The sequence below is a fragment of the Aedes albopictus genome, chromosome 1 (genome assembly GCF_035046485.1).
Source record: "Aedes albopictus strain Foshan chromosome 1, AalbF5, whole genome shotgun sequence".
NCBI lineage: Eukaryota > Metazoa > Arthropoda > Insecta > Diptera > Culicidae > Aedes > Aedes albopictus.
Genome location: NC_085136.1, coordinates 273,659,439 through 273,673,108, shown reverse-complemented (window position 1 = coordinate 273,673,108; position 13,670 = coordinate 273,659,439). Strand labels below are relative to the sequence as shown.

Below are 13,670 nucleotides of genomic sequence, written 5' to 3'. Positions count from 1 at the left end.
ACGGGCAATGGTACGCAATTTCTAAACGATATCTTGAAAAAAAGCTCATACACAACGAGAACGAAACTGTTTTGAATATAGAACTACGTTTGTCCAATTCAGAAGCCGTCCAAGCCAGAAAGATTTGGTCTTTTCCACAGAAGTTTTTTTTCGTTACGTTACAACGCAAACTTCAACCAGGTTAAACTCAGGCTTCCGTGAATTGATTTTCTTTCTTTTAGTCTCATTTGAAAGATTTCTTCGAGTACAAAGAGCATACAAAATTTCATATTTGTAACGTTTTCCGTATTTGAATAAAATTTGAAAATGTTGATTTTTCGTGACGTTACAACGCAATAAAAACCCTACCCGTAACGTGGGTAGATCTCCTTATAATGGTGCGTTACGGCGTAAGATCTACCATAACCAATTTTGATTTCGTAATTCTTCAGCATAGTTAATTTAAATGCAGGAGAATTATAAAATCAAAATTTAGATTACTTTTCTCTTTCTGTGTTTTGTTTTATATTTGTATTTCGTTTTTTCACTACTAATATACCATTTGTTTCAGTGTTATCTGCTTGATTTTAACTTCAACTTTAATAAAATAACGATTTGTTTCAGCGCTGTTCAGGTAAATAAAGTTGTAATTGTAATGTAGGTCAATTAAAATTCTATGTATCATAATAATAATAATTATTGTTTCAGGTAAAATCAGGTAATTGGTCAACTATATAACTAAATATATTTAAATTACATGACACTTGGGATATTGGGAGGGGTAGCCTAAGGAAGCTAAATGAACTGGTTTCTGGACAAATGTTCGTGGGGTGACCAGACTTTGTCACGAGATAACAACCATCGTGTTGACTTCCGAAGGTCTCCAGTAAATTTAGCTTACCCTGCTACAACAAACTATCAGGTAGATCATTCCCTTCCGGTATGACTCTGCAGCCATAGGTAATCCTTGCGCTGATGGTGGGTACACAATCATCATCATCATCATCATCGTTACAACGCAATAAAAACCCATACTATGATCAGCCATATTTCAGAGTTGGAAAATCTTCCGATTAAAAATCTTTTTATGCTAAAAAAATCTTCATACATTTATCTACAAATGATGGAAGACTTTTGAAAAATCAGTGTGTTGGTGTTTAAAATACGACAGTTTGGATGAAAAGTGTGCTTAAAAGACTTAAAATCACGATTTTAATGTTAATCTTAATCGTCGTTCAGTTTATATTTATTGTCACACTAATATTATGTCGAATACATTTTTGGATGACAAAAGTAATGTAGAATGTGACAAAAATGTCAAATATGCCATAACTCAACTTTGAAAAATTGGTATTGATGATACGGGGCCCGTAGAATGTGTCAAATGGAAATAAATTGTAAATATGTTATACCTAGATTGAATAAAAGCGAGGCACTGAGCTGGTAGCGATATCAGTCAGTGCCTGGGTTTGGAGAACAAAGCCTCGCCTGTGTTTATTTCCAATAGGCTTTAGGTGGTATTTGCACAGATTCGGACAGGCAGGCTCCCCCGCATGTCCCGAGTGCGCAAACTGCGACGAGATTTGAATATTAACAGAGTATGAGTATGTAAAAGATTTGCGGTAGAGATATCACTCCGGACAACATTGTTCAAAGGATGTGACGGGGCGTATAAGTGGGATTCCGTTACTTCCACGGTCTCCCGAATCATATTTGAACTACAGAGAAAATGAAGGGCCAATCAACAGCAAGTTTGCCTTTTACGAGGTCGGACTGCATTATCTGGAGTCCAGTTCTGAAGATTCCCAATGTCTGGGGAACGAAATTCAGTGTAAAGTAGAAATTTGGACTTTTTTATCAAACCCACCTTGATTAGTAATCAGTCAAAATTCCATCTTTGGGAGCGCCCATAAATGATGTAGCATTTTTGGACCAAATTTTTACTTCCCTGCTCCCTTAAAAGCTACATCATTTATGGACGCTCCCTTTGTAGAGTGTCAGATATAAGTTTGGGAAGCTTCAGAACGTGACTCAGGATAATCGAGTCCAACAGGTAGTACTTCCAGGAGGAAAGAGGACAACTTAAGGCTGTGCGAAGGTAAGGTAGAGAGAAAATGAGGTTTCAGTCGGTTGACCCCCACATAACCCGAGGACCCACTTCTTGACAATCCGATTAGCGGGAATTTGAACCAACGTGGGAAAGATTTCATCCACACAAGCACATAATAATGTTGCAGTAGATCTCATCCTCACACGAGTAAAAGCTTCTTTGGTAACCCTCATTTTGTCCCTTTTTGTTCCTGACGAGTTCTGGGATGAATTCTCGAGGAGCTGAGACGTCAATTTCAGCACTTTTGTCGCCTGAATTGAGAATGGGAAACGAATTCTTAACTTTTCACTCAACTGCGAAGACTTCCCATATTTACTTTCATTGGATTAGAGTGGTCTTTCAGATTCAGTTGGTTTGTTTTGTGAAAGTCTCGTATTATCGTCATCTTGTTAAGGTCGTCGTCTTCGTCAATAAAACCCGACTGATAATGATGATATGGACTCTATGATGAATGAAAGGAAAGCATAGAAATTCGATTGATTGTAGTAAGTAGTAGGGCTATGCCAGTAGAAAGAACAGATTATCAAAGTTTTCCGTTAACAACAATCACAATAAGTCTTGTATTTTGTTCTTCTGTTAGAGATTTCAGATTTCAGATCGAGATCGGGTTCGAGCTACCGCATAACTCTGCATATGATTCAGTATCGGAGTGGTTTAAGTGTGTAGTTCAGTTTGGTTTGTCCAATATGCTCACTGGTTTTCTATTGTATATCCATGTGTTTTTACTGTTCTTTAGAAAGTTAACTGCGATAGCATTGATTTAAAGTTTTTTTTGTTCTGTTACACTACTTTGATTTAGAGGCTAGGGTTATAGTTGCGTGGATATTGTTTTTGATTGAATGTCGTTAAGTAATGTCGATTTTTGAGTTGCAAATGCACAGAGAAATGATGTTCAAGTTACTATTGTTGGAATGGCTGTAGCATGGAGAATTCCAAAGACTAGACGTAGAACTGTTGTGTAGCAAGGGTATAGACTGCCGGAATTATTAATGTTGTTGATTATAGAGTTACTTGTTAAAAATTTGATTTCCACTAAAATGCTGTTCCAAACTTTAAAATCTCACTATATGTTCGAGTAATGGTGGGTTACCGCGGTTGTTTTGATAACATTTTTTCCTTTCATTGTTTCTTAGTATGTAGCTGTTTCGGCTTGTTTTTTTTTTCTATGTTGTTCTCTAGTTTCTGCTTTAGTAACATGTCAGAATAACTCTGGTAACTTTAAATTTCACAATTTGCCAAGCTTCTAGGACATCCATCACTATTGTTTCTAGTAGCGTGATTCAGCTTCTCCTCTAATGGTATAGGTGTTTGCTTTCTGTTCAAATGTTAGGTACGACATATTCTCCTATACACACATTTACTGCTGTTCTAGAACAATTAGTTTTGAACCATATTGTTTTGCTTCTCTACGGATAGTTGCTGCTCTTGCGCTCTATGGTACACTTCTGGGGCTATTGTTAATTTATTGTTTCAACAAGTCTTCTCTTGTCGCCAAAGTTTCGCCATATATTTGTGCTGTTTTTGGAGGCCTTATAAGCCCATCATCATCATCTTACACGTTTGACGCATATCTGCTTAGTTTATCACAGGTGTATCTTTTCTGCCGGAGAATATTCGAAGTCCTCGCACCGATGTCTGACGATGATCCATCGAATCGTTTGAATTGTTGGGCAAAAACGTTGGCAAACATTTACAACGGGACAGCAAAAGGTATATCGGTTTAATGTCAGTGGGACAGAGTACATTTACGCTTCCATGTGGCTATATACTACTTACTATTCTACTACTACTCTAGTTTAAACTTGATTTGACTAACGCTACAGAACAAATTAAAATAACATTAAATGTAATATGAATCAAAATCATGCAAATGCTTCACGTATGGATTATTAAACATGTATGCCACCTTATAAAATGTAATAAAGCATTTCGTTGAAGAAATTTATGCAAAATCTTGTGCAAAATCATAACAGCATAAACAACGAAACTATGTATTAGCAAAATTCAATGACAAATGTAAAGTTAGCCGAGAATAAGAATTTTCTCAAAGTTCGATCTCTTCCGGCAGATCCTCTGGAAAAGTTCCAGTTATACGCTTTGAGTAGTTTCTAACGGAGAAACAAGTCTCTCAAAAATGATAAGATTTTTGGAAAACTTTCTAGAAAAATTCTGTCAAAGTTCTAGGAAAATTCCCATATATTTCTGAAGTATATTCAGAGATTTCACTGAGGATTCTACAAACAGAAAATCATTTCACGACGAAGTTTTCGCAGATTTTTTACTGACTGAAGATACTGGTATAGAACATATTTCTCAGACAAGCCTAAAGTGGCAAAGTTGTCATTACTGAACTCGTACGAACGCACTTTCTGCCAGGGAAAGGCTAGAAAATTCCAATCAATTTACAAATTTACTGAATTTTAAAGAAGTCACCAGTTAGCTGATTATGATTTTTGAACTGCGATTGGCACCAGAGGCTAGATCCTACTAGCCGACGTGAAATTATAACTTTGAGCCAACTTTTGCAGCAAACGAACATTTTAAACATCACTCTCTACATGAACGCGCTTGAATGTAAGCAAATGCCAAAATAAAAATGATTCGTTCGAATATCTTAAGCCTATACATTACAATATCCGTAAGCTAGCGCATTGAACTAATACAAAAAACTACTACACATTCCCATAGGAAATCTCAAGTCTAATAGTCTAGTAGCTCTTCTTCACACCAAACAAATTCGGTATGGATTTTACCTTCTTCTTCGTCCCGTTCAGGAACTCCTTGTACATGTCGGACCGCAGATAGCGCGAGTAGGAATCGCTCTTCATCAGATAGAACACGTGGTCGGCCGCGACATCGAAACACCAACGGCTCGGGCTGCTGCCGCCGCCCTCCTTGATCGCTTCCCGGGCCAGTTCCAACGATTTGGAGTCGATGTTGACGGGACAGGCGGCGTCTGGTGCCAGGTACTCGTCCCAGATGGCGTTGGCAGCGTCCTTGATCTGGGACTGCGGCAGGGCCTTCATCTGCTGGATCGCTTCCCAGAACCTGAAAGGTTGAAGAGGTTTTGTTAGAGAAGCTGAATAGGAATGGAGGTCCTCCATGTTAGAGGCGATCGATGTTAGAGTGTCAATAAAGGACTCTAAGTTTAACTGTATACCATGGTCCTCCGGAAAGTTAGAGGGTTGATGTCCGGTCCTGTAAGCTAGTCGAGAAGAACAATTCCAAAATAGTTGCGACCACTGATAAGTCCTCAACAACCACAGGCTGCGGCGGTTCAGGGGAAGGACACCTCCTGGACCATTGTAGAGCGGAAGAAGAAAAAGAAGGATGATCACGAGCGTAGGACGATCACCAGGCCTAAGAAATGTAGGAGAGCAGTTACCAAGCGCGAGTAGGGTCTTCATCAAGACTGAAGACATAAGACTGAGTACTCGGAACTCTTTAAGCTAAGGCGATGAGGAGCGACGCCATGCTCGTGGATCCGGGAGCCGACGTACGCAGTATTAAACGTACTCGTCCAGGTGAAATGATCCTTGATCTCAATCGCGACAAGGAGCGCAAGGGCGCCGTATATAAGCGTTTGGCTGAAGAGGTCCTTGGTGAGGGTGACGAGGTGAGAGTTCTTATAGCAGAGGTGACTCTGAAGGTGAAAACCCTAGATGAGATCACTGACGCGGAAGAGCTCGTCACGGCACTGCGGCAACAGTGCGAGGTGCTAGTGGCTACCGCAGCAGTTCGGCTACGGAAGGGCCCAGCAGGGACACAGGTGGCCTAGGCCTACGACAGCTACCTGTGGTGGACGTTAACAAGTCCGTTGAAATAGGGAAACCCATGGTGGGCTGGTCAATATGCCAGCTGACCTTGCATGCCCCACCGGAAGCTTGCTGTAGGAGAGGGATTCAGGTACATTAGCATTGCTTGAACGAGACGTATAGGAAACCGTTGGGACGGCAGGCTACCTTAAGGAACGCGTTCAATAGGTCCTGATATGCCCCGACGTCGATAATGTCGGACAAGTACCGTTTGGACGTGATCGATTTGGAATTCCGTCAGCTGTGGTGATCTTCAGGTGTAACGATAGGCTGTGCTGGAAGAAGGTGCTGAGAATGGCCAATCAGTCGTAGGCGGTCCTCGGGCGGCAGTTGATGGGCGCTAAGCTTTCCAACTGGGGATCTAAATACAAACTCCTGATCAACCTGAGTTTTCATGATTCTTCCGTTAATCTGGCACCAACTGGTGTCACGCGGAGATAGGGATCGGAGTTGCATGACAAGAAACTGAAGGGTCTTAAAAGAGGTCTGAATCGCATTGCCAGCCTTTGTCATGCAAAGAACGGGTCCACATGGATGGCAAACAATGAATCCGAGGATGCCAGCGAAACAACTGATAGCTAGTTGATTTGAGCACAAAACAACTTCTTCAAGCTTCAACGTCTGAACCAACCATCAACATCTCGTCATGATCCGCCTAGGGCACGGTGCATCTCCCGCGTCAACTCTGAGGCCCCATCCCTGCAGGAGATTGTAACAGCCATCCGAAGCATGAAGTCCGACAAGGCTTCTGGCGTCGATCCCATAACAGCTAAGATGCTCAAAGCTGAATCCACACTATCCACGCAAAACTTGCATCAACTGTTCAGTAACATCTACGACACCGCGACTTTTCCGCTCGATTGGATGCATGACGTTGACGTCTTAATGAAGGCTCCCAAGAAGAGGGATCTGACTGTGTGCAACAATTGGTATTGGTATTCTGTACAATGTTATTGTAAGTCGGTTACAAGTGAATTGACTACGAACTAGCTTTCGTTCGGCTGAACCACAAATATGTGGCGTCAACGTTAGGAAGACCAAATCATAGGATATTAGCAAGGACAAACCTTCCAACTTTGAAATGGCTAAGCAAGCAGTAAAGCTCGAAAATTCTAAATATTTTGGCAACCAAGTAGTGCAAGATGGCGCGGCGGTACCACGAAAGGGCTAAGACGAAATTTGCAAGCAAGCGTTGGATTGAAATCCGCCAGAACACCACAACAGAAGCTGACCCAGGGGCTCATGGCGACGAAGCCTGGACAAGTAAATAAATTTGATGTGACCCATCCAGAAGACTGCTGGAGTACAGCTATAAACAACACAGCCGAAACCACCGTCGGGTTCGTACGAATCAAGGATAGGTACAAGCAGAAACAGCAAACCCGCCTCATTCAGGAGAAGAAACGCCATCTGGAAGAAGTGGAGTGCGAGGAAATGAAACTGCTGTGCCGTTTCCAAGAAACACGGAAGTTCTACCAGAAGTTCAGCGCATCCTGCATAATTCGGGACGGTGCGCAAAAAAATTAAAATCTCCATACAAATGGCTCAACTTTGGCTTTCCAGAACTCTTAGATTTCCCAAATAAACAACAATTATGCTTCCTCATAAAGCACTACTCTTAATCTTCCGATTTCTAGCTTTGACTACATAGAAAAATCGGAAATAAAATATATGCGACAGATGAAACTTTTTTATGTTTTTCAAGTTTAACAAAAAGTGGACAAAAACCGTAATGTCCACTTTTTGTTTAACTTGTTGTGTTAAATCTCACAGGCAACGTAAACAAAAGTTTGTTTGCACGCATACAAGTCTAATTGAAGTCTAAATTATTGAAACAATTGTGCTGATTCGTCACGAAAGGGAGGGATAAAGATGGGAGCTTTCGCAAAGGACGGACGTGAAGTGATTAAAAGGTTTTTTTGTTTTTATTAATGTGTATTTTAACTTAAACATGATTAAAAGGTGGAAGCAGCACTACGATGAGCAACTGAATGGCGCGCACCCAAAGAAAAGCAAGAAACGATTATGTCAGTGCAGCAAGGACAGAAATGAGCCAACTCAAACGCTTAGGAAAGTTAAGGATGCCATGAGCCAGGAATAGGTAATATGAAACGCAATAATTTGGAAATATAAGAACTTCAGATCGATCATCATTTTGAAGTGCTATTCAAGATCATCTACCACCGTCTGTCACCCAAAACGAATGAGTTCGTGAGAAGTTCTCAAGCCAACTTCATTGACGGCCGGTCGACTATGGGATCTGCACCGTAAGACGAATCCTCCAGAACTGCCGTAAATACCAGATCCCAACGCATTACCTGTTCGTCGACTTCAAGGCTGCATACGACAGCATCAACCGCATAGAGTTATGGAAAGCCATGGCCGAGAACCGTGTTTCTGGGAAACTGACAAAACTGACCAAAGCAACACACGATGGACGGTGTGTAAAACTACTTACGGGTTTCGGGTGAACTATCCAAATCATTTGGATTTTACCCTGAAAGAAACTGTGGTCAAAACAGATTTTTCCCCGCCCCAATGCCCCTGTGTTTGTAAAACACTTATAAGATCGTTAGCACTCTATGGACACGGCATATGAACCATGCTCGAGGAGGACCTGTAAGCACGCAAAGTTTTCGAGCAAGGCGAAGCATGAATCACGAGTTCATTGCATTATGTGACTAACTCTGCGACCAAAAGTTGACCAAAGTGGGAGGATATTGTGAGCAGGGTATGTTACACAAGAGCCAAACAACAGCATTGGAAAATTGGTGTTCACCACAGATACGGTTGGTACAATAAGGCGACGAATGCAACGGGTAAGACCAGGTACAACGTGATCTGGCGAACATTGAGGGTGATCGAGAATGTAGAGTGGCAGCCGCTGAGTATTGGGTATACCAGTATTGATTGTGTGATTTTAGAGGTTATGTATGCGTTTTTCTACAAGGATGAAAGAATTAAAAATACTATTGAAGTAACTCTTTTATCAATTGTGGAATGCTCTTATTTCATGCCGTTCCAAACTTTGCCAATACATCTAGAGATCATAATTGTAGAACTTGTAAGTGTTCGCAGTTCAGTGTGGAGTGTTTTTGAGATTTTGTAAGAATTGGAATCGTGTATTGTATAAAAAAAGTGCGGGAAGTGTTCGTATATGTTGTGTAGTTTTCTCCGTTAGCTAGATGTCTGCTAGAACGTAGCTGAACAGTTTACCATACTACGTCACCAGTTTCCAAAACCCACCACCAGAGGGACAAGCAGATCCTGTTGGTAGCCTGGAAGGAATGGTTGAAGAAACAAAGATGGACGGGCTAACGGACACGATGATGAGAGAGGGACACGAATGGTCTATGTCGCTGACCGAGTATGAAGGACAGTGACACATTTGGACTCCATGATTATTGAGAGACTGGCAAAAGAACCTAAGAGGTTGTAGTGAACTATCATGCGGAAGGTTGTACCCGCATAGAGAAAGTTGAAGATATAGACGGAACAGCAAGTGAAGCGTAGAAGGACAGCAGGTAATTGGTTCTTCTTCCAGTAAACCTATAAGATCCTAATACGTTCATCCGGATCCATAGAACCCCGCTACTTTGGGCAGAACTTCGGTTCTGTCTGTTGAAGGAAGTCCCCCCCCCCCTTTGTTGGAAAGTTTGGACAATTCCCGCCATCAACCGAGTTCGGCGTCGTACTCGGCAACCCGAAGACCAGAAGGGCCTGAGTAAGTCACCATCGCACCCCACAGGAGGTCGAAGCGCAGAGTTTGGAAGGCCGCCATCGTAGAAGATCAGGTGGAAGCTGGTGGTGAAAAGTGGTAGAGAAAGGGATTCCAAAGAAGTAAGAATAGGAAAGAACAAGTTAGAGTAGATGTAAGAATGTGGGAAGTGTAAGAAGTGTAAGAGACCGGAAAATTACGGGAATAAATGTGTAGAAATGTGAAATGACGTGAGTTTTTTTTCTGTACGATAGTGCGAATATCCTAGCGTAATCCAAGTCCTCGTTCAAAATGCATGAATAATTAATTTTCAAAAAAAAACCAAACTTCTCCATTGTTTTTTTCCTTACAAACCTATCTTGTGTGAAAACTAATGGAACAAAACTAAGACGGCCAAAATCGGACGTCCCGTTCGCGAGTTATGTGCGGTCCTACGTATGTCACTGCATATAAAGATGTGAAATTTGAACAATTGCACAATTTGTTCTATGATTTTGATATTTTGAACCCGCATGAAATTGGGGCACTCCACGATACTATGTTTTTGGCTCCATATGCATCCTAAATATTCGAGATAAGTTACCTATCCGGCTGTACTCACTTGAGATTCTCTCCACTAAATTCCTTGTCGAGAAACTTCGTAAACTGCTCCCGTCCGATCGGATCGTTCAAAAGCTCCCGCAAGCTGAATCCCCACCGCTTGACCCGTTTCATGGCGATGTCTTTGCTGTAATTTGAAATTGAAAAATAATTAGAATTTTCATGACTCGAAAACTATTTCAATCAGATTACCCCTGCTTTTCCGTGTCCCAAAGTTCAGTACTGTCCGATTGCCAAGGATTCGGATATTCCGGCGCCGTTAGAAAGTAGTCAAACTCACTGTACTGTTCGTAGTACGAAACGTATCTGAAACGAGAACATCGTTTGATTGCAGGTCCGGCACCAAATCTTAACACTTACGATTCGGCAGCCTTCGAAACCTTGATGGTCCGTCGTTCGAGTTTCTGCTTCAGGAGATTGATTGTCTTGGCCATGGTTTCCGCCGGGTTACTATTGGCTGCGGTGTTGGCCGAACCGGACCCAAGACTGGAGGCCCCGCGGCGATAGGCTTTCTTGATGTCCACTTCCGTGGTGTTGACACAACCGGGCATTGGACGGTGCACGTCCCAGAAGGCGCGCTCTTGCGAATCGAGCACCTTGCGCTCGAGCTTGTCCCGCTTCTTGTCCACCTTGCTCTGCGCTTCCGCCTGCATGAATATGAACTCCCACTTTCGGGAGAACATTTTCTGTAGTTTGGCTAGGTTTTCGGCCTCGTAGTCGGCCAGCTCCAGGCGAGTTTTGTTCTGCATGGTACGCTTGCAGAGATAGATAGCGTAGTCTGTGTTCTCCGGTTCCCAGAAATTGGATGGCCAGAAGTAGGGCGTCTGGAAGCGATAGAAGGTTCCGTCGTTCTTCACTGTCAGCTGATGGTCGTCGATCGGAAATAGATAACCGTGGGAAGCCAGGAGATGAGCCAGATGCAAGGCCTCCGTTACGTCTTCAACGGTGAGATTCTGGGTGATCCATGCGATTAGGTCAGCTCCGGTGAACACCGATGGAACCTTACTCATGAAGGCTTTGACCGTGCGCACGGACACTCCGGAGCCTTCGGCCTGCATTTTTTCAATGATGGCTTCCATCTTCTTGTACACCAGAATGTTGGGTGCATCCTGGCTGTGAGGAGCATGGTGGGTCGTCCCCGCACTGAAGCTGACCAAAGGACCAGTGCCACCACCGGAACTAGCTCCACTCGTACCACTATTTGAACACATTTTCTTTGTTAGCCTTTCTTTCTCTATGTCCACTGTCTTCTTAGTGACCATCGTTTTCCCAGGATATCTACTATGGGTAGTAATCTTTTTTTTGGCTTAAAATTTGCGCGAATCAGGCAGTTCCGATAAAAACTGTTCCAAGGGGAAGAGGAATGCTGCAAAACACACGAAAATAAGGCATACACCTCATAAAAATCGTACTTTCCTGAACTGCGAAACTCCTGTAATTAAATAACACTCCAAAAGAGGCGATCCACCCACCAAAGCAAATACCCTGCTCAACAACTTACTCGTTAAAAACTTTTCACATATCGTACTCCTTCGCCGTAATCATCCTGTCGAGCAGGGAATCGAACACACCTAGAAGTAGACAACCAAGCACGGGCCTAGCACGGGAATAAAAGCCACGAAAATCCACAAAATTTTCACATTTTAGCACGATTCGCGAAAATTTTCCTCTTGCACATCCGTCCTAAAATTGATTTTTCTCCATCTGTCGCGCTCACTGCTGTTCTGTTGCTGATTGTCGCCCCTGGCTGATGGGGAGGAAGTTGATCACCAACAGCAGCAGCAGCCAGACAAAAAGCGAGAGGTCAAGACGACGAAAAACGGGAGCAAATAGCTCCTAAATTACTATAATATCAGCGCCCGTCGTCGTCGTCGTTATCGTCGTATGTATGCTCAGCTCACGCCTCGCGCGCGCTACCACCCCACTCACGTGTGCAATCCTAGCCGAACACCGAAAGCATCAACGCATCAGCAGGCCAGGCGGCAGGCGATCATGCTACGATGCTCTCGCGCTCTCGACAGTTGGGCACGCTCCGCGCTCTTATTTTCGGAAAATTCTCTGCTCTCCCATATCCGGAAGGGGGATGGGATTGTTTGGATTTTCCCGACACATGCATGGGGGTGGTTGTTGTTGGTGTCTCTTCGACTGGCGCTCTGTTTTCATTCTCCTTTGAGTAAGATGCACGCTTAACACTTTTCACTCAGTGGAACGGAGCTAAACAGGCAAACATTTTCATCGGTATTGTGCGATGTTCCTCCAGTTCTCCCGAAACACCGAGGGTTACCAGATGTTTTTCCACCGTGAGATCTTGCTGGTTTTCGATTATCTTTATTCCGACATTCTGGCATACTCACAACATGTCCTGTCCATCTTATCCTTCCACTTTTTGCCACCTTCGGATGCTTAATACTTATGACACACATGTGATACAGGAATCACTGTACAATTGCGCTTGAAATGAGTGCCATACTGAAAATTATCTCAGTTCAAGTCTGTCTTGTTAGAATTTTCTTGACACTGCGTACCGTTGTACAGGAATCACACTCGTATCACATGTCTGTCCGGGGTATAAGACAAGACAATCAAAAATAGTACGCCACAATATTATTAAATCGGTTTGTGGCTGCCGCTCTCCATCCTCGGTCGCGCTCAATGCTCGCCAGGTCACGCTCCATCTGGTCCGCCCATTGTGCTCTCTGCGCTCCACGTCTTCTTGTGCCAACCGGATCAAGAGCAAACACCAGCTTTGCAGGGTTGTTGTCCAGTATTCCTGCCCGTTGTATCCTTCCGGCTTTGGCCACCTTCTGGATGCTGGGTTCGCCCGTAAAGTGCAGCGAGCTCGTGGTTCAACCTTCTCCGCCACACACCGTTCTTCTGCATACCGCCGAAGATCGTCCTTAGCACGCGTCGCTCGAAAACTCCGAGTACTTGCAGGTCCTCCTCGAGCATGGTCCATGTCTCGTGTCCGTAGAGGACCACCGGTCTTAGCGTTTCACAGAACATATGTGTATCTTCGAACAAATTTGAAGTTTCGAGGTGGAAGTCGTGAAATTGTCACTTGGAGAACTAGATTGGAATGAATTTCCATGGGAAAATAAAAAAAATCATCAAAGCATGCTGCGTCGTCTCCCTATGCTCGCTGTAGGAAAAATCTTGACTTCCACTACCAGGTTCGCTAGTGTTGAGCTATCAAACGAGCAGTGCTTTTCGTGACGAAGATTCACCCTCGTGTTTTGTACCTACATGGTGCATTTGGTGCGTGGGTGAATCTTTTTAGACCACAGCTTTAGCACATAGCTTCTTCTGGAGCCCGTAGTAGGCCCGCCTTCCGCTGATGATGCGCCTTTGAATTTCACGACTCACGTCAGTAAGGATCCGAGAAAGACGAATCCCTCCACCATCTCGAAGGTATCCCCGTCTATCGTAACATTACTACCCAGACGGATCC

General features: G+C 43.3%; 1 protein-coding gene across 1 annotated transcript; it reads right to left on the bottom strand.

Moving 5' to 3' along the window:
• Positions 1-2,808: 2,808 nt before the first annotated feature.
• LOC109400886 (regulator of G-protein signaling 7-like) lies at positions 2,809-12,265 on the bottom strand. Its single transcript, XM_019673373.3, has 6 exons — positions 11,724-12,265; positions 10,583-11,588; positions 10,415-10,528; positions 10,224-10,349; positions 4,843-5,137; positions 2,809-3,724 (listed from the first exon to the last, which is right to left on the bottom strand). Exons 2-6 carry the CDS (start codon positions 11,482-11,484, stop codon positions 3,665-3,667), a joined length of 1,497 nt encoding a protein of 498 aa, XP_019528918.2. The 5' UTR covers positions 11,485-11,588; positions 11,724-12,265; the 3' UTR covers positions 2,809-3,664.
• Between the last annotated feature and the right edge of the window lie 1,405 nt (positions 12,266-13,670).

Bases quoted from the DNA above. Each gene is read 5' to 3' on its own strand.
- LOC109400886 (XM_019673373.3), bottom strand. From the start codon at position 11,484: ATGGTCACTAAGAAGACAGTGGACATAGAGAAAGAAAGGCTAACAAAG. The intron at 10,350-10,414 runs GTAATCTGATTG...TTCAAATTACAG, and splicing joins TGGGACACGGAAAAGCAGGG to CAAAGACATCGCCATGAAAC. The intron at 5,138-10,223 runs GTGAGTACAGCC...TCAACCTTTCAG, and splicing joins TTTAGTGGAGAGAATCTCAA to GTTCTGGGAAGCGATCCAGC.